At 43.0% G+C, this 19,828-nt stretch overlaps 2 protein-coding genes across 5 annotated transcripts in view; both read left to right on the plus strand.

Annotated features, from left to right (window-relative positions):
* Positions 1-8,458, plus strand: part of lrrc8a.S (leucine rich repeat containing 8 VRAC subunit A S homeolog) — a 26,591-nt gene extending 18,133 nt beyond the window's left edge. For all 4 annotated transcript variants that reach the window (XM_018232704.2, XM_018232707.2, XM_018232705.2 and 1 more), the window contains 2 exons: positions 1-1,425; positions 4,721-8,458. The exon at positions 1-1,425 is cut by the window's left edge and continues 736 nt beyond it. In XM_018232704.2, coding sequence (XP_018088193.1) covers positions 1-1,425; positions 4,721-4,996 — 1,701 coding nt within the window. In that variant the 3' untranslated portion in view covers positions 4,997-8,458. The remainder of the gene's footprint in view (positions 1,426-4,720) is intronic.
* A 1,874-nt stretch (positions 8,459-10,332) lies between these two features.
* phyhd1.S (phytanoyl-CoA dioxygenase domain containing 1 S homeolog) lies at positions 10,333-17,913 on the plus strand. Its single transcript, XM_018232708.2, has 11 exons — positions 10,333-10,753; positions 12,555-12,713; positions 13,315-13,390; positions 14,014-14,061; positions 14,159-14,214; positions 14,297-14,359; positions 14,856-14,877; positions 16,186-16,314; positions 16,553-16,669; positions 16,862-16,988; positions 17,565-17,913. Exons 1-11 carry the CDS (start codon positions 10,721-10,723, stop codon positions 17,608-17,610), a joined length of 876 nt encoding a protein of 291 aa, XP_018088197.1. The 5' UTR covers positions 10,333-10,720; the 3' UTR covers positions 17,611-17,913.
* The last annotated feature ends 1,915 nt before the right edge of the window (positions 17,914-19,828 follow it).

Here is a 19,828-nt window from a genome sequence, read left to right on the forward strand (position 1 = left end):
GAAAAGGTGAAAAAGTTCAGGACTCACGTGGAGGAAGGGGACATTGTGTACCGGCTGTACATGCGCCAGACTATCATCAAAGTCATTAAGTTTATAATTATCCTTTGCTACACTGTGTACTATGTTAGCAGTATCAAATTTGATGTGGACTGCAAGGTGGACATAGAGAGCCTTACTGGCTATCGGATGTACCGCTGTGCACACCCGCTAGCTACTCTGTTTAAAATTCTGGCATCCTTCTACATCAGTCTGGTGGGTTTCTACGGTCTGGTCTGTGTGTATACTCTGTGGTGGATGCTGAGACGTTCCTTAAAGAAGTATTCCTTTGAGTCCATCCGGGAGGAGAGCAGCTACAGCGACATCCCTGATGTAAAGAACGACTTTGCTTTCATGCTGCACCTCATAGACCAGTACGATCCTCTCTACTCCAAGCGCTTTGCTGTGTTCTTGTCAGAAGTCAGTGAGAACAAACTGCGCCAGCTTAACCTCAATCACGAGTGGACTCTCGACAAACTGCGGCAGAGGATCACTAAGAATTCTCAGGAGAAACTGGAGCTGCATCTTTTCATGCTCAGCGGGATACCTGACACTGTCTTTGATTTGGTGGAGCTGGAAGTGTTAAAACTCGAGTTAATACCAGATGTCACTATCCCACCAAGTATCGCCCAGCTCACCGGCTTGAAAGAGCTATGGCTATACCACACGGCGGCTAAAATTGAAGCTCCGGCTCTCGCCTTCCTGCGAGAAAACCTAAAGTCCCTACACATCAAGTTCACTGACATCAAAGAGATCCCCTTGTGGATATACAGTCTGAAGAACCTCGAGGAACTCCACCTGACCGGCAATTTGAGCGCAGAGAACAACAGGTACATTGTTATCGATGGCCTCAGGGAGCTGAAGAGGCTCAAAGTTCTGAGACTGAAGAGCAACCTTACCAAGCTGCCTCAGGTAGTGACCGATGTCGGGGTCCACTTGCAAAAACTATCTGTCAACAACGAAGGGACGAAGCTGATGGTTCTAAACAGCCTTAAGAAGATGGTCAACCTGACTGAACTGGAGCTGGTACGCTGTGATTTAGAGAGGATTCCTCACTCCATTTTTAGCCTTCACAACCTGCAAGAGATTGACTTAAAGGACAACAATTTAAAGACCATTGAAGAGATAATAAGCTTCCAGCACCTACACCGACTTACGTGCCTAAAGTTATGGTACAATCACATCGCCTATATACCCATTCAGATTGGCAATCTGGCTAGCCTTGAACGCCTCTACCTGAATCGCAACAAGATAGAAAAAATCCCCACCCAGCTCTTCTTGTGCCGCAAACTCCGGCATCTGGACCTGAGCCATAATTCCCTCAGCAGCATCCCACCGGAAATTGGCCATCTGCAGAGCCTACAGTGTCTTGCTGTGACCGCCAACCATGTAAGTACTTATTGGGCTCCAGCACTGATTTACAGTATATCTTTTTTTTATATATTTATAGCTTAAAGGGCATGTAAAGGCAAAAAAATAAAATCCCATTTTTTACTTTCTTTAATGATAAAGAAACCCATCTCCCATATACTTTGATTAAGTTCCTTTTTTATAAGAAACCTGATTGTATGCAGTGAAGTACCCCCTCCATTTACTGCTGTGGATAGGAATTGGTCCCTAAGTGCTCTGCAGGGAAAAAATCATACTTAACAGCAGCCCTTCCTTACTTCCCAGCCATGCAGAACTCAAGCCGCTTTGTTTGTTTCCCTGTAGAGCAGTCGGCAACTGTGTAGAGATTTGTATTGGATATTTTTGCCTTTACATCCCCTTTACTGTTTTCCGGCTGCAGGGACGAGATTTAGACAGATAAACAGGGATTCTATTTGGAGGATTATTTTGCTGCAGCCACTGATTCTGCAGAGTCCAAGAAAGTTTGTATTAAACAATACAAAACTATAAAATCCACATTAGATTACATGACAACACAGAACTCCGTGCAGTCTGCCTATTCTGATTATTAATCAGTCTTGCTGTATCAGGTTCAGGCAGATATTATTTGACTTGTCCTGTTTTGATAGTTTATGACAAGCCTAAGAAGCAGCCCAGACCACGCTGAGCATGTGCGCAGTCTTGGTCTTGCAAAAATGTTTAACAAAGTTACAAAATGGTGACCCCCTGTGGCCAACTTTGAAAGCATAAATCATTTGTTTGATTAGGCTTGTGGTGCAGTAAGTTCATGTTTAGTATACAAAATACAGCATTTCTAGCTTTATTCTATTTTAGACTTTACTTCCTCTTTAAAGGAGAACTAAACCCTAAAAACGAATATGGTTAAACAGTCCATATTTTATATGCTGAACTTATTGCACCAGCCCAAATTTTCAGCTTCTCAGTAGCTGCAATGATCCAGGACTTGAAACTTGTCACTGGGAGGTCGCCATCTTGGAAAGTGTCTGCGACACTCACATGCTCAGTGGACTCTGAGCAGCTGTTGAGAAGCTAAGATTAGGGGTTAAATAAAAATAAAACATCAGATTAAGTGAAGTTTAGGGGTTAATATAAATTTATGGGTTGTCACAAATTATCAAGCAGAAAATTAGGTTGTCCTGTAATATATGCTGATGCTACAGGGCTGATTATTAAATTCTGGTGCTAGTTGCAATGGTTTCTGTGCTGCCATGTAGTAATTATCTGTATTAATTTGTAAGCCTTATATTGTGACATTTATATTCTATGTGTCCCTAAGCTCAGTAAGTGACAGCAGCACAGAGCATGTGCAGTGTATCAGTAGAATCAGATGAAGATGGTGAGCTACGGGGGCATCTTTGGGGGGCAGAGATCTTCCCTTCTGAAGGGCTGTGGTTGCCTTGGGCTGGCACAGAAGCCCAAAACATAATGTACAACATTTCTAGGCTACTTCTTTAGTTAGGATTTACTTCTCTTAACTCCTTTTTAATTGCCAATACCAGTTACTTAGAACACAACATCAGACATTCATGCCATGTTAATCCCAGTGAAGGGGGTGTATTAATAAATAAATACAGTTCTTCCTTCCCTGCAGCTCGGTTTATTGTGGAGGAACTTTCAGCTTGAGTTTGGTGCAGGAATAAAGCAACCGGGGATTCAGAATGTTGGGCCTCAGGCTGTAACATGGGTGTGGAATCACTGTTTACACATGAGCCTTTGTTTCAAAGTGAGATAAGAATGCAGCACAAAACTGTGAAGCCATACCATGGTCTTTTTTTTTTTTTGGCAGACTGTGTGGTTTGGTGTTTATTTCCTTTTATGGGACGATACACCTCACTGAAAGGGGTCATACACCTTTATGTTAACATTTAGTATGTTAAAGAATGTGCTCTTCTTGTCAACTTTTGCAACTTATTTTTTTTCTATCTGTTCCCTTCTTCTGCCTCATTCCAGAGGACCATAGCAACCAGATAGCTAGTGAAATTTCAAATTTGAAAATTTTTTTCATTTAAAAATGAATACCATTTGCCAGTTGTCTCATAATATCGTTGTATATATGTTATACTTATACAATCGGGCGGCACTTTAGACAAAATAAAACATTGCCTTACACGTTTCTGGAAAAAGACTCCCTTAATCATAGGCATAGCATAATCATGCCTATGATTAAGTGAGTCTTTTTCCCCAAAACGTTTAATGGGATGTTGTTAATCCTCTTGCTGCAATAAACCTCTTCTTCTATGATTGTATTGCTGATTGGACCTATACTACAGTGGAGACGCTGGCGGCTATCACACGGAGCTGAACACAGGGGTATAGCGTGGTGGAGTGAGTCTAGATCGGTCAAATCTCTACTGACTTTAATACTTACACATTATACTTAGGGGCAGATTTATCAAAGGTCAAGGTGAATTTTCGAATGGATAAAATTCGAAATTCAAGCTATTTTTTTGTGTACTTTGGGAATAGTCCAAATTCGATTTGAATTTGAAAAAAGTTTGAATATCGAAATTTATCATGTACTGTCTCTTTAAAAATTCGACTTCGACCATTCGCCATCTAAAACCTGCCAAATTGCTGTTTTAGCCTATGGGGGACCTCCTAGAACCTATTTGGAGTCCATTGGCGGACTTTGAAAAATCTTTTTTTTTTTTGGGAAAAACCTTGAATATGGACCTATTCGATCGAAAAGGGACCTATTCGTCCAAAAAAAAAAACAAACTTCTACTTAATTTCGGTTGGTCTTTTTGAATTCCAATTTCAAAGTTTTTTCAATTCGAAATTCGACCCTTGATAAACATGCCCCTTAAAGTTTAAATGATAGTGACACTTCTGAATTTATCATAAACATGTTACTATACCTTTACTGAACCCTCTGGCTGCCTCACTGCAGACCTCCATGCCTCTGCAGGGTCCCCATTCTAGAACTATATTGGCTTCTGACTCGGCTCCTTTCCCAAATTCTCAGTAGTTGAATTTGCACTTTGCAGCCTATCAGGAACACAATTCAACCAAACTTTAACCTGCATAATATGTCCTTATAAACAGAGCTCAATGTTGTCATGAATGATAAGTGGTACTTACTGATGCCATGTTTGTACTATTAGAAATAATGTACCCCAGGTCAAGAAACATCCAGATGACTTCTATTTGGTAATCCAATTCCTGGTGTTATATAGCTTGGGGCCTTGTATTTGTTGCTGGTTCTTTAATACAGGCTGATATAAATTAACCTTATCCCACCCTGAGATTTATTAACTTGTTTTCCTCTTTGCAGATTGAAAACCTGCCGGCTGAGCTTTTCCTGTGCAAGAAGCTCCGTAGCCTTAACCTGGGTAACAACATCCTGCAGTCTCTGCCTTCACGAGTGGGTGAGCTCACCAACTTGACCCAGATGGAGCTTCGGGGTAACCGTTTAGAATGCCTGCCTGTGGAGCTGGGCGACTGTCAACTTCTAAAGCGCAGTGGTCTTGTAGTAGAGGAAGACTTGTTCAACACGCTCCCCCTGGACGTTAAAGAAAGACTTAGCAAGTCAGAAAAGGAGCAGGTGTGAGAGAGAGATGTGGCTGGGCACCTGTACTGACAAACAAATGAAAGGGAAAGAACTCTTATAAAAAGCCTACAGTTTATTTCTGTGGGTATCTCCAACATGGAAGGAGCTTGTGTACACACCTAGCATGTAGCAACCCTGATCTAAGTCACTGCTTCAGACAGGGGGACATTGTATTACATGGAATTGTTTCCAGCTCTGACCCGGACATACTTGTTCTACTGACACTTGGACAACAAAAATGTTACCATTGGCTCTTTTCTGGCTATTACCAAACCCCCAGGGTGTGGGTTTAAGGATGATTCTTGAAGGACAGGAAGGTCCCCTCCCATTCCTGTTTGTACTCCGGAGGAATCCACAGGCAGCTCCTCACCACTCAAGACTGTCTTTACTCTTTGTTTTAAAACCCTCCTCAGCTCCCTTGTGAAGCTGTATTTGCCAGGATTGCTGGGGCTCCCGTGTCATTAGCTGCAGGCTGTGTGTGCGCCGCTCTCCATTTATAATGAACCTCCGTTTCCTGTCGTTTTGCATGTCCCGAGCTGTTGAGTGGGGGCTTCCCCTGGAACAACAGTACAGCATTCCTTTCTGTACTGCAGAATTAAGGAAAGGTGCCAAAACGGAATATTATAGAAACTGCAATTATAATCCATGTCTTTAAGCAGTAAATTTGCAGATTTAAGAGGCCTGAGAAAGTCATTGGAAATTAGGGATGCACCGAATCCAGGATTCGGCCTTTTTCAGCAAGATTCGGATTCCGAATTTACATAAGCAAATTAGGGGTGGGAAATACTGTGACTTTTTGTTACACAGCAAGGAGGTAAAAAATGTTTTCCCCTTCCCATCACTAATTGGCATATGCGAATTAGGATTTGGTTCAGTATTCGGCTGAATCTTTCGCGAATCCAAAATAGTGGATTCCTGCATCCCTATTGGAAATGTAAGGCAGTTCCCTATATGTCAGAAGCTAATTTGCAGCCAACTTAACTAATGTCTCATATAACACATTAGGGAGCATGTCCCAAACCCAAGGTCTGAAATTTAGGTGGACCGTGGTTCCCAAGTTAAACCTTGCCACTCTTCATTTTTTGGCACAGCCTCTTAGTTGTTACAGGTTCTGCTATATAGCAGCTAAACGAGGGCATATTGGCATGGCACCCATTACAGGGCAGGACCACACCTGGCATTTCGACTGCTATTCTTTTAAAGTGAATAATTGACAGATGCACAGTAGGGATGTCCATGTTCTTCTGCCCTTGATAATTGATGTTTATGCTGCTTCCATTCCATGCATGTTTTGTGTTGCACAGAGGTTTTATTCTCTGTGCATTCTCTGTGCCACTATAGATAAGGGGGTGCAGCACAAGATAAGAGTGGTGCGGCCCCTGTTTTTGTGCTACAGCAACATACTATACTCTAGATGGCTGGATAACGGCAAGGATTGACTTGTTCACTTTAAACTATTTTTCTTGCTCTTAGTGACCAGTCACTTTTTTTATTTATTTATTTTTTTCATTTTAACCCCCATAAAACACAACGCAAAACACTCCCATCACTTCTTTATCAGGGCCAATTCGACTGTGCAATCTCAGCATCCGATATATTTGTTTTTTGTTTCCTGAAGGAAGGCTCAGAACAAATAATGGGGCTACTCCCCAACCTCACCATCTAGACTCCCTGGATGGCCCTGTGTTCCACAGTACCCAATGTTAAAGGGCAAAAATGTGCAGCAGGGTGGGTGGCTGCCATGGCTGATCTCATCACGTTCGATCCCTGGCACTGAACTCGAACCCGCAAACATGCATGCTAGAAGTCAGGACCCAATCACGTTCCAGTCCATATGCTCCAAAGGGCAGCACCATAGACGTAATGTGGCTAGACATGGCGGCTGCCAAGCCCACTACAGGGCAGTCTTTAAGAGCCTGGTGCAGTTGGGGATGGCACCCCAAATCACTATCTCTGTTATACAATGTCCCCTTTAATCTCCTATTTAATCATGTGACTTGAAACATTGCTGTTGGTTTGCAAAAGATCTCTATATTGAAACACTCATGCCCCTGGCACTTGCTACAATCAGGGACAAGTGTATTTTGAAGGGTGCAACCAGATCATTGCTTATAATATGGTCACCCAAGAGACTTTAGGGCAGGGGGTGCAAAACCATTTTCTTCCGTAATGGGATCAAAAGGGATATGAATTAGTCAATTTACTTGCTTTCTGCTTGCCTAACCTTTTAAGCAATGGCATTATAGATTCTGCATTAGGTTAAACTTAAAGGATCAAAGAAAGGTATTCAAACTTCTTGGTTCTGGCCCAAAATTCCGTTTGGCTCCCCTAAAATGTTACACGACCCTAGTGGTCACTCTCCTTTATATATTCAAGGATTTGGGCCCAGAACCCAAAAAGTCAAGACATATAACCATTGACACACTTTTCATCCCAAGTGGCTTTCTGCTTAGGCCCCGCCACTCCACTGATCATTGCTCCTCTACCACCCCAACCCTGCAGTTTGGGAATGTCTGGCTTAAAGGAACAGTATATCCATACCTCCATATGTAATAAAAGGCACTACGTTTGCCCAGGAGCAGTAACCACAGCAACCAATATGGTGTTTGCTTTTAAACTAGTAAATTCTTAATGCTGATTGGCTGCTATGGATTAAACTGCACCCTGGCAAACTTTTTTTTTTTTTTATTACGTTAACCCATTAGTGCACAAACTTCATGTAAGAATGTACCCCTAAATGTGAAAAGTAAATTACGGTGCTTTAGCTGCAGAGCTATAATCTAAAATGCAACAAATTCAAATGACGAGACAGACAGGGCATTGGCTTCTTGCAACCCTTGACTGCATTATGCTGGAGCATGATTTATTTAGGGAGTGCTTGCAGTGTCCATCTGCCAGTGCTGAGCCTTATTGACACTAATTTCTAGTCACTATATTCCAGTTAATGAGCGGAGGGTTTCGTGCATTTGCCTTTAACGTTGCATGCCATTTCCCAGCCCTTTCGCGATCACCTCACATGGGCCTTTGCACATGCATTTCACTTTTAACTTGCTATTTAATATATTTTAGCGTTTTTAGAAATGTAGCCTTTTTTTTTTTATTTATAATTTTTTTTTTTTTTTTTTAAATTTCCATAGTGATGTTCTGTATGGCATTAATTAATTATTGTGCCTCTTTTAACGGGAGTCTCAGCCCTGGAGTCCAAAGAAATCGGACAGATGTAATGTTGTTGCCACATCCGTCTTCCATGCTCTATGGGTGCTGATCTCCTTTTAGGGCAACATCGCTGCTTGCAATCGATCCTGTGTGTGTATGCGTAAGAGGGAACGGATGCATTGACTCTGTAGCACCGCTCTGCCTGTATCAGGTGTCTATAATCCCACCATTTTAAAGGCAAAATGTATTTCACCTCCTGCAATTTCCTTTCTTACATATTTGGAATAAAACCCACATGGTCTCAAAGTTGATGTTGAGTTGATCCTTAATTGAAAGTAATGCACTTTATACATGCTGAGTGTTTATGGACTTGTGCGGCGGCCATATTGCTTTTGGTGATCAAGGCTTTTTCTCTATTTTTGACTATGCCAAATACGGCAGCCCACCTTTCCAAGTCAGCGGTGCTACCCTTCTTTTGGTGCCCAATATCAGTCACCCCATGTGCCATTGCCATGTTTTTTCCCCCTAGTCTTACACTGTACTTGCCACGTGTCCTATGACCGAAGGTCTTAAGGAGACGCGAAAAGTAGATGATGAGGGGCACACCCTTGGTCTTAGGCTGCCCTGGCCTGAAAGTATTTGTACAGCCACAAAGCTATTGATGTATAGATAAAGTCTGCCCCCTGCTGGCTGAGATATATAATAGGAATTGTATTTATATCACTAATCACTGCCCAGTGCATGTCCCTGTTTTTTAGTGGGTTTGCAGTTGGCAGGATGCCCCTGGCACACAACGTGATGTCGGATTGATTCTCTTGCAGGCATGGGGAGGGATTGGCTAATCTGAGGGGGACCCAGGAAAGCAGTAACGGAACTAGGTGGGGGCGGGCCCTGGTGCGGGGCGTGCAGCCGGGCCCACCCTCGTCCGTGTGATTTTTCTCTCGCGCTGCAGCCAACTACAGCCGGGTGCAGCGCGCGATCTGCCGGGGGGGGGGGCCCTGCGGGGGTGCGGTCCCTGGCCCAGATGCACCCCCTGCTCCACCGGTAGTTACGCCCCTGCAGGAAAGTGAATTTGCAGCACCGACTGTACCCCATCAACACTTTGCCTCCATTCCTTTTAGGGATGCACAGAATCCAGGGTTCAGGATTCGGGACGTTTTCAGCGGGATTCGGATTCAGGCGAATCCTTCTGCCCGGCTGAACCGAATCCAAATCCTAATTTGCATATGCAAATAAGGGGCGGGGAGGGAAATTGCTTGACTTTGTCACAAAACAAGGAAGTAAAAAAATGTTTTCCCCTTCCCACCCCTAATTTAAATATGATGCAAATGAGGATTTGGTTCAGTATTTGGCCAAAACTTTCGCAAAGGATTCTGGGGTTTGGCTGAATCCAAAATAGTGGATTCGGTGCATCCCTAGTTCTTTTGGTATAAAGTCACTTTTTTTTTAAGGGGAAGGAACTGACATGGGGCTGCACATAATGAGGCTTTTACCTGCTGTAACTTTTTCCTCATATTAGTTGCATTTTTAATGCATTTACTTTTTTCTCATAGTAAACCTCTCAAACAATCTTTTGTTTTTGTTAAAGGACAAGTAAAGCCACTAGCCAAATAAGCCACCTTGGATTTTCCAAGAGCAGGGTTGCCAACCAATGAGTGCCAAGTAGGGTTACCACCTGATGGTATTTTACCGGCCTGCCCGGTAAAAATGATTGTGGATCCCAATGTTATTAATAGGGAAAAAAAAGATAAATATATAGGAAGGCCAGTATTTTTTTCCAGAAAAGGTGGCAACCCTAGTGCCAAGCAATGAGTGTATACTGCCAGGCTATCAGGGGATGCTGGGAGATGCAGTTCTGGAACAGCTTAATTGTCTTTGGTCATACTAAACCTTACATTATACTGACATTAAAACTTAGCATGAGGCAGGGTGAGACAATTTACAATTTGTTTTCATCTGTTAATTGTGGTTATTGAGTTGCTTTGCAACTCTCCAGTTTGCAATTTCAACCATCTGGTTGCTAGGGTCTAGATTACCCTAGAAACCATGCCCTGATTTAAATATGCGACAGGAATATGAACAGGAGAGACCGGAATAGAAAGATGAATAATAAAAAGTAGCAATAACAACATGTCATTTGTTTGTTAGATGGGGTCCCCCCCCCTCCCCATTTGAAAGCTGGAAAAAGTTGGTAATTTTATAATAAACTAAAATTTGACTTTTAGGTCAACCACCCCTTTATGATAATTAACCCTTACACTGCAATTTCCCATGGGCAACCTAATTACCCATATGCTACACGACTGTGAGCAATTGTATTGCAATAGAGACAACCTGCTGGCATTGCTTCTGTCCTTCAACCCCACCCGCCACCTCGGAGACAGACACAGCAGCTGAAAAACTTGCCAAACCAGGTCCAAAGTCTTCCACACCTATGGGAGTGTGGTCACATGATCAGAGTGGGAGGGCAGGGCCCCTCTGCATAGATAATATTTGCTGATTCTGCCTACATAACCCTTCTAGGGCTTTCCTATCTAGGACTCCAGGCTCTTGCTATCTGCTGTAGGCATGGCACCGCTGACTGATGAGCAGGTCCAGAGGGTGAGTGAGAGCTGCCAGGCCATGAGCACAGGGGTTTTACTTCTGATCTACTGGGAACAATTCTCGTTTCTTTCCCTTTAACCCACCCATTATTAGATCTAGCAGCCACCACTTTCAATGCCTTTAACTGCTTATTGCCTTGGCTTATATACTGCTGCTTACACAGAGGCAACTAACCCCCCCCTGCCATCAACATTAGAATGATTCAGTCCAGCCTGCCAGCTTATTGCATGCTCATTCCTAATAGGCTTAAACTGCATCCGATGGATCATTATCTGCCTCACATCTGATTTCCAGCATCTCATGAATCAATGTTGCAGTCAGTCAGTTCTCCAGGTTTCTATATTGTTTCAGGAGCCAGAACCAACAGTGAAGAGACTATAAATAGCCAGATTCTGCTTTTAGTAGTGATTACTTTCACTACTTTTTTTTTTGGGGGGGGGGTGTGCACAGTAAAAGTTGTGCTAAATTTACACCTCACCCGCTTGAGAAAAGCACAGGCCTGCCATGAAGAACCCCCAGGGCCCCAGCAATAATTCCTGCCCTACAGACTTTTTGTGACCTTTTGTTTTTGCTCCTGTTATTCATTTCCTAAATGTTTCACCCCTCACCATGGATTGAGACTGGCCAGCTGGGGCCCGGGGCAATCATTCACCCAATGTGCAGTAATCAGTGTGGGGAAAGCATGCCCAAAACTCTCTCTGCCTAATGAAATTCATCTGTAAAGGTAATTGAAAGCAGCCCTTGCTTGTTCCCTCTGGCTCTGACTCTTGAAACAATGTAGTAACAATGTTGCTTAGAGTTATATTTTCTTTGGGCAGAAAGAAAGAAATATTGGAATATTGGAGCGGGAAGCAAATCTCCATTCCCATTAACCCTTTTCCTGCCAGCAATCTGGCCAAGGTGGCTCTGCTTGTTTATACAAGTTTCTAGGCAATGCCTTATTTCTGTGTTGTAGCTGTAAAGCCAGAAATGTAGGTACTAAGCTTTTGACAGTGTGTCATTTATTGAAAATCATAGGGAATCCGATCAGCGCAGACATTAACCAATGAGATATCAGTTTTACACAGCTGTACAGTTCTTTGCCCTCAAGGAGCGCTTTACAAATAAAAATATACATACATACATACACACAACTGCCATGCTGCTTGCTTCTTGTAGGCTGCAGTGTTTGTGGCCTCTAAAGGGCTCCGTCACACTGGTTTCCCTAACCCTGAAAGGTGCCATAGAAATCAATGCAATGTGAATGTAAAGGTGGCCAGACACTGGCAGATTAAAGCTGCTGATATTGGTCCTGTAGACCTTCTTGGCAGTTTATCTGCCAGTGTATGTTGGTTTATGATAGGTCCCCCCGATCGATATCTGGCCAAGATATTGATAGGGGAGTTTTGATTTTTCTGGTGATCGAGGACAGATTCGGGTAGTTGATGCATCCTCATCCCATCAGTGCCCAGTCTCTTTGCTGTAATCCAATTGTTCGGCCCTAGGGCTGAACGTTTGGTTAACCCGATATCACCCTGCCGTTGGTGAGCATATTGGGGAAAGATCTGCTCATTTGGCAACCTCGCCAAATGAGCAGATCTTATTGTGTATGGCCACCTTAACAAAAAGCCAGAGCCCCTCTTGTTTATCCCTGCTGTCACTCAGTTCATGCCTCCTACTTTGCTTATGACTGTGCCCCCTACTAATCAGCACCCTAGGCACCTGTCTTCCCTGCCTACCCCTGGTTCCAGTCCAGTCCCTTAGCTATCCTGTGATAAATCACTAAGCATAAGTGGGCTGATGGCCGTCGTCTCTGCAGTTCCATAGGGATGGATACCTGGTACTGGAGGGGATCTTTAGCCCCCAGGAGTGTGAGAGGATGAAGCAGGAGATTGGCAAGATTCTGGAAGAAATGGATGTGCCGTCCCATTGCCGCACAGAGTTCAGCACACAGCACGAAGATCAGCTCCATGCCCAGGTCGGCTACTGTGTGTCTTTATAACCGGGTGATCTTTCCCTGCCTACTGGATTGCCTGGTGGCCTCTATAAAGGCTGATCCCCTGCCCTGGCACTTTCTTTCCATGTGCAATTGCAATGATTGTCAGTGAGGATCTTTCTCTGTGCATAGTGCTGCTGTACCACTGACCATGTACAGCAGCTGTATGACTGTAGTTCCCTTTTAATTTCTGTATTAGGACAATAAATGTAGATGTTTCACTTTAGAAGCCGGCACCTGGTAGTTACTTTTTGAACTTTTTTAAAGATATATTCTTATGGATGATGTAATCCTTTTCGTTATTATGTAGGGTTCAACTTCAGAGTTAAGGCACTGGCAGGCCTGCAGACTTTCACAATTCAGAAATAGGACTCTGGAGAACGAAGGTTGCTGATTCAGTGATTCATTTATTCAAAAAGTGCATGACATGTATCGAGCCAAATGGCTCTTTCTCTAAGTACCTGAGGAAGAGCCATTTGGCTCGAAACATGTTGTGCACTTTTTGAATAAATGAATCACTGAATCAGCAACCTTGGTTCTCCAGAGTCCTATTTCTGAATTATTTTAACTTTTTCCCTCACAGGGCAATGCTGATTATTTTATGACCAGCGGAGATAAGATTCGGTTTTTCTTTGAGAAAGGGGTGTTTGATGAGAAAGGTAAGTGATCTCTAACCTAGTGACTCCAGCTCCAGATTCAGTTCCCTCTTGTACTTTAGAATTTACTTTTTCTAGTTTTTAAAGGATATTTTTACACTGCAAAAATAATGAATTTGAAACGGCAGCGCCACCTGCTGCTCATTTTGGCAAACCCCTGTTTGCAGAAAATTAATTTAGTGAGCAGAACAAAGTCTTGTGATTTTGCTCTGCTCAGAAAATGTTATCAGAGAGGAGTCTTGTGATGTTTTTGTTCTAAGCATATATATACAGAGTAATAACACAATACCCTCATACTGTACTGTCTAAAGGGAATCAATATGGCACCTCCCTCCTCCCATATGTATAAATACAAATATACAGAGAAGGAATGTTCTGGGCACACAATAAGCTACACCCTCATACTGTACTGTCTAAGGGAATCAATATGGCACCTTACTGCTCCCATATGTATAAATACAAATATACAGAGAAGGAATGTTCTGGGCACACTAAGCTATACTGTCTAAGGGAAACAATATGGGCAACTGAAAGAATGCATTGTAAAGATAATAAGGAGAGTATGTGAAGCTGTGTTGTCGTTGGTTGAACATGGATGGATTTCACTAGGGTTTTCCATTTATCAGGTAACTTCCTGGTGAAGAGGGAGAAGTCTGTGAATAAGATTGGGCATGGTAAGTGTGCGGCGTGTGCTGTGACCCTACTATCATGGTAACTATAGTGCAACACTGAGAACTGTGGGTTATGTGTCTCCCGTTCCTTCTCTCCAAGCTTTGCACGCTCACAATGCTGTCTTCAAAGAGGCTACCCACAAGGCCCAAGTACAGGTGAGCAATAGGTAGGACCAGAACACATATTGTTGTAATGGAGGTGAAACACTGTATCTGACCGCTCTGCCTCCTTCTCTAGGAGACGGGAAGGCATCTAGGCCTTAAGAAACCTGTCATTGTGCAGAGCATGTACATATTTAAGGTAAGTATGTTCTATATGCCACCTTTCCCAGAATTCCAGCACAGATACTGGCACCTCAGCAAATAGATGTACATATGTATGTATATTTTATTTGAATATTTAAGAGGAGCACCCTTTCTGTTTGGCCTGCTGGACTGGCAGAACTCTGTGTTTATGGTGCAGGAAGCTTCTTCTGAGACCTTTCCCCTAGGGGTAGGCAGAAGAGGCACGTGCCGGGAGAGCAACAGTCAAGGACAGGGATAAAAAACAGGCCTTGACATTTCAAGCACACAGAGGCCCAAACAGCTCCCCTCCAGCACATTATATAGTGAATATCTATCTTGCAGAAGCCGCACTGACATTTGCCCATTCTGGGCCTGGTGAGGAGGGGTGGGCACTCTTCTGTCTGCCTACCATTAGTTCCAGCCTCTCTGTAGTAGAGGTTGGAGAATTGCATTTAATCCACTGTCTGGTTGCTAGGGTACCATCTCACGATATTGTTTGTTTTGCTTTACAGCAACCCGGTATTGGAGGCGAAGGTAAGGGGCTACTGGGGCTCTATTTGTTGGGCATGTACAGGTGAATGGTTTTAGATACACCATGTTTTTATTTTGTGACTGATGGTAGGGCCACTGCCTTCCCCCCACTGTAGTTACTAATGCTGGACATGTAAGGATAGATATTGAGGCTATCTAACCAAAGCCTCAACCACTGCAGTCGCTCACTCTGGACATGCATTGGCAGATATTGTGTGGGTCACGGCTGGTCCGTGTATTGGGCCACAGCAATTGCGTCTCTAACTATACTAGGGATGCACCAAATCCAGGATTTGGTTCGGGATTCGGGCTTTTTCAGCAGGATTCAAATCCTAATTTGCATATGTAAATTAGGGACGGGGAGGGAAATTGTGTGACTTTTTGTCACAATACAAGGAAGTAAAAGATATTTCCCTTTCCCACCAGTAATTTGCATATGCAAATTAGGATTCAGAATCCGGCCGAATTCGGGGGTTCGGCTGAATCCAAAATAGTGGATTCAGTGCATCCCTAATCTGTACTATATAGACACTAATGATAGACATACACAGGCAGATATTGATTGGGCAGCTTATTGGCCCATAGCTATTGGCCTCTGTAACTGAGGATTCATACCCCAAAGTAGACACAAATGATGGACATGTATGGGCAGGTATTGATTGGGCAGCTCATGTCTATGGGGCCAGACCAATGTCCCAATGTAACTTAGGTGTTGATTGTATTAGCAAGATTGGAGCTATAATGTGTTATTAAACCTTCCAGGGAGAGGTGCCAAAACAGCATTGTATGTGGCAGACAAAAGATGTCGCACCCCCCCACCTCTATTCAAACTTGGTTTTTTAAATTTTTACATATATGGCTTCTTTAACACCTCTTTTGAACCAGTCCCGTTCTAGAGTCTTCAAATGTGTGTCCTTTATCTTTTAGATGTAGGTACACGAGTCCTGACCAGAGGAGCTGGCTCTTCTGTGCTGCGCCATACGCTGGTGTAACTGTGTATGGTTTCCCCCATATACAGATCAGAGCACTCCTCACTTCACTATACTCTGTAACAAAAGTTTCATCCCTCACTGTAGGCCATGCCTGAGTAGATATGTATTGGGCATCTTATTTGTCCATATATGGAGCCAAAGCTATGACCTCTAAATTATATCAGTCACACTAACTTGAAAATTCCTTCTGGGAACAGATCTGAGAGGCCCCCAGGTAATGTGTGGCCAAAGGGGATCTTATGTATGCTTATCTGATGACCCTACCAAATATGAGGTTCTGAGTTTGAACTGACATCTGTTCCATCTGTTTTGCTCTCAGTAACCCCACACCAAGATGCCACATTCTTAAACACGGAGCCACTTGGGCGGATAATTGGATTTTGGATCGCTGTTGAAGATGCAACAGAAGAAAATGGCTGCTTGTGGTTTATTCCAGGATCTCACCGCGGTGAGCAGCCATTTTTTTGGTCGTCTACCTTTATGGAACAATATACGACAGTGGGATGGCATTTCTATTCAGTAAAGGCAACAAGGCCCACATTATACAGACTGTTATGTTATTTAATTGCCTTAAATGACCTGGTAGCCACCCAGCACCCATACCCAATTCACAACTAGATAATGTATATCATTTCATTTTGTGCCAATTGTCTTCCTCGCTATAATTCTGTTGCCTGTCTTAATAGCTGGTATTTCTCGGCGCATGGTTCGTACCCCACCAGGCACCTTCCCATTGACAGAGTTTGTGGGAAAAGAGCCAAAGTACGATGAGGATCAGTTTGTAGCTGCACCCGTTCCTAAAGGTCTGTCCATGTCATATCTTGTGTTGATTGTCTGAATAGTCTCTAAGTGTGCCAGAGGATCTCCTAACCTGGTCTTCCAACATTGTCTCCATCGAATTATTGTCAGACGTGGTCCTCCAGTGTGTTATTGCAATAAAACAGCCAAGAGATAGATTTGCGAGTCTGACAATGGGGTTTTTTGTTTATAAACAGGGGGCCTGGTTCTCATTCATGGAGAAGTTGTCCATAAAAGTGAACAGAACAGTTCTCCAAATTCTCGCCATGCCTATTCTTTCCATGTGATGGAATCAGAAGAAACTAAATGGAGCCCAGATAACTGGTAAGGAGCAAAGATTTCCACAGCTGGCATGTATCTGCGTTTGTAAGTCACCCAATACTAGAAGCTTTTTGGGAAGGTGACTCATTTCTCATCTCTCTAGATGCACGTGGCCTACTCTTACTATGATAGTGTCTCCAAACGTCTAAAGAAGTGGTTTAGACTTTTGGGTCAAGGACTGCTGATGTGGTACTCACTCCGATAGCCTGCATCCCTGTTGATCGAGTGATGAGCCTGATATTGCCCACCTCGAGGTTACTAAACAAGTATATCATTCCCTTGATTTGCCCGCCATGGGGTGTGTGATTGGATCAATCAATCAGATCAAAATGACAGCAGATGCAGGCCATGGGGCAACAACTGTATCACCAAGTTGATGCACTCCTTGCTTAGACAGAATTTTTAAACTTGCCTAATCTATTTTTGACCAGATATCAGTTGGGTAGGCCCATCGTAGCTGCCCAAATGGTTGGGAAGGACCACATTGGCAGCTTTTTTTTTGGCCCATTTATGGCCACACTTAAGAGTAATCACATGGTGTATGACCGTCTTTATGATATGACATTTTGTCTTCTGCAGGCTTCAAGCAACACCTGAGCTTCCATTCCCTTCCCTGTTTACATAGAACAGCACTGGAACATTTGCTGGAGCCTTTCTTCACAACAAAATGAAACCTACAGCTAAACTAGTAACATACATCAATGGGATTTTTTAAAGAATATCCAAAGAATTTATAGTAACAGAAAAGTGATACCAAGTTACATTGCAAGAACCCATTATAACCCCCCCCCCCCCAGCCTCTCAGGGGCAAGTCAGTATTGCATACAGATATTACATGGGACTTCATTATTGTCTGTAGATTAAAGAAAAAACATTGCATTTTGTGGTGTGCAAAGTACAATAAAAATGACTTTCACTTGTTTCATAACATATTTTTAAAGATATTTTAATAAATAAAAATCAACAGACAAATTTCTCTAAATTAAATTACAGGTATTCAGCAGATCTGCTACTATCAGACTAGACAGGGCGTGCAATCCAACATATGGGGTGGATGAGTGCTTATTTGTGCCCTGGGTACCCCTGGAACTTTAGCAGGGTGACTGTTACCCCCAATGTTTCTATATATCTGTAACCTTATGAGCTAAGGGGGCACAGCTTATAGGCCAGGTAAGGGAAGTACTTATTTGTGCCCTGTGTGCCCCTGGAATGGTAGCAGAATGACCTTAGTTTTTCTATATATCTGTAACCTTGTTATGAGCCAGTGAGGGGTGAGTATATAGTTTCTGCCTTGTTGCCCTTGGAACTATAGAAAGAGCTGAGCTTAATGCTCTTACACTGATACCACAGGGGATGCTATGAGATCCTAAAACTTTACTTATCAATTCTTTGGCTTCATTTGCATGATTTAATACTGTGTTGTACCTAGTAATACTAAATCGCCTTTCATATTATAAAACTGCAATACTTTACCTGCAATTTTACCTTGTACAGAAGCAGCCCAAGTGATACAGACACATTGCTATCTTAAGTGAGATTTGTGCCAGGTAAATGTGTACCTAGGTGTTGTGCCACCTGGCCAATAATAATAATATGCATGTATACCCACTTCTGACCCATTTATGGTATTGTAATGATCAAGCAGCATGTCCAGAGTTAGGATATGGCTTGCTGCTCCGCAGCACCTAATGTTTCAACCAATCAGTGTATTGTGCCACCCTCAGGATAGCGTAGGGGCATGCTCCTTTTAAACTAGACAGTACTGGACATCAGCAACTCTGGGCTGGGGTGAATTTATAACAAAATCATGTGGCCCTTCATTAGGGGGCACATTTACTAAGGGTCGAATATCGAGGGTTAATTAACCCTCGATATTCGACCAGGAACTAAAATCGTTTGACTTCGAATATCGGAGTCGAACGATTTAGCGCTAATACTTCGATCGAACGATTATTCGTTCGATCGACCGATTAAATCCAAGGATTTTAATTCATCGATCGAACGAATATCCTTCGATCCAAAAAACATAGGCAAGCCTATGGGGACCTTCCCCATAGGCTAACATTGAGTTCGGTAGCTTTTAGCTGCCGAACTAGGGGGTCGAAGTTTTTCTTAAAGAGACAGTACTTCGATTATCGAACGATCGAATAGTCGAACGATTTTTAGTTTGAATCGTTCGATTCGAAGTCGAAGTCGTAGTCGAAGGTCGAACGTCGAACTAGCCCATTCGATGGTCGAAGTAGCCAAAAAAACACTTCGAAATTCGAAGTTTTTTTTATTCGAATCCTTCACTCGAGCTTTGTAAATGTGCCCCTAAGTGTTTGAAAGGAATGTCTTTATATGAGCTAAAATGTGAGCCATGCACTTACAAGATGTGCTTATTAAAGGGAAAGAAAATCCTGGGAAACTGGTGCTGCCAATTTGTTGGGCAATCCCAAGTGACACTTGTCACCTACCACAGGCTGAGTCTCCTTTCTACCCTAAAAAGCTAAAACAAAAATCACTGTGGGGTTCAATTATTAAGCACTTATTCTAGTCACATGCCACCTACCACAGAGCAGCGCTCTTGTTTAGGGTAATGTTTGTTGAGCATCATGTTTTTTGTTCCCTTTAAATCTCAGAGACCATATTTCCTTTAATTACTTCAACCCTTTTTACCCCCCACCCCTGCAGCTAAGCGGCACTAGAGACACATGTTCTGAGCCCAGAAGTTCTGTCTTTCACAACTAGTCCTACTAAAGTTTAAAAAAAAGGCAGAGATTAAAGGCAAAGTTTTAATCAGGGTCATATTTAAAAACACACACAGACGTGTGCCCTGACGCAGCCTGCAGAACTCTGGGGCA

Source organism: Xenopus laevis, chromosome 8S (genome assembly GCF_017654675.1).
Source record: "Xenopus laevis strain J_2021 chromosome 8S, Xenopus_laevis_v10.1, whole genome shotgun sequence".
NCBI classification, from domain to species: Eukaryota; Metazoa; Chordata; class Amphibia; order Anura; family Pipidae; genus Xenopus; species Xenopus laevis.

Excerpts from the sequence above, each read along its gene's own strand:
- phyhd1.S (XM_018232708.2), top strand. The coding sequence starts at position 10,721 with ATGGCACCGCTGACTGATGAGCAGGTCCAGAGG. Across the intron at positions 14,878-16,185 it reads ACCCGGTATTGGAGGCGAAG|TAACCCCACACCAAGATGCC; the intron begins GTAAGGGGCTAC and ends TTTTGCTCTCAG. Across the intron at positions 16,315-16,552 it reads TATTCCAGGATCTCACCGCG|CTGGTATTTCTCGGCGCATG; the intron begins GTGAGCAGCCAT and ends CTGTCTTAATAG.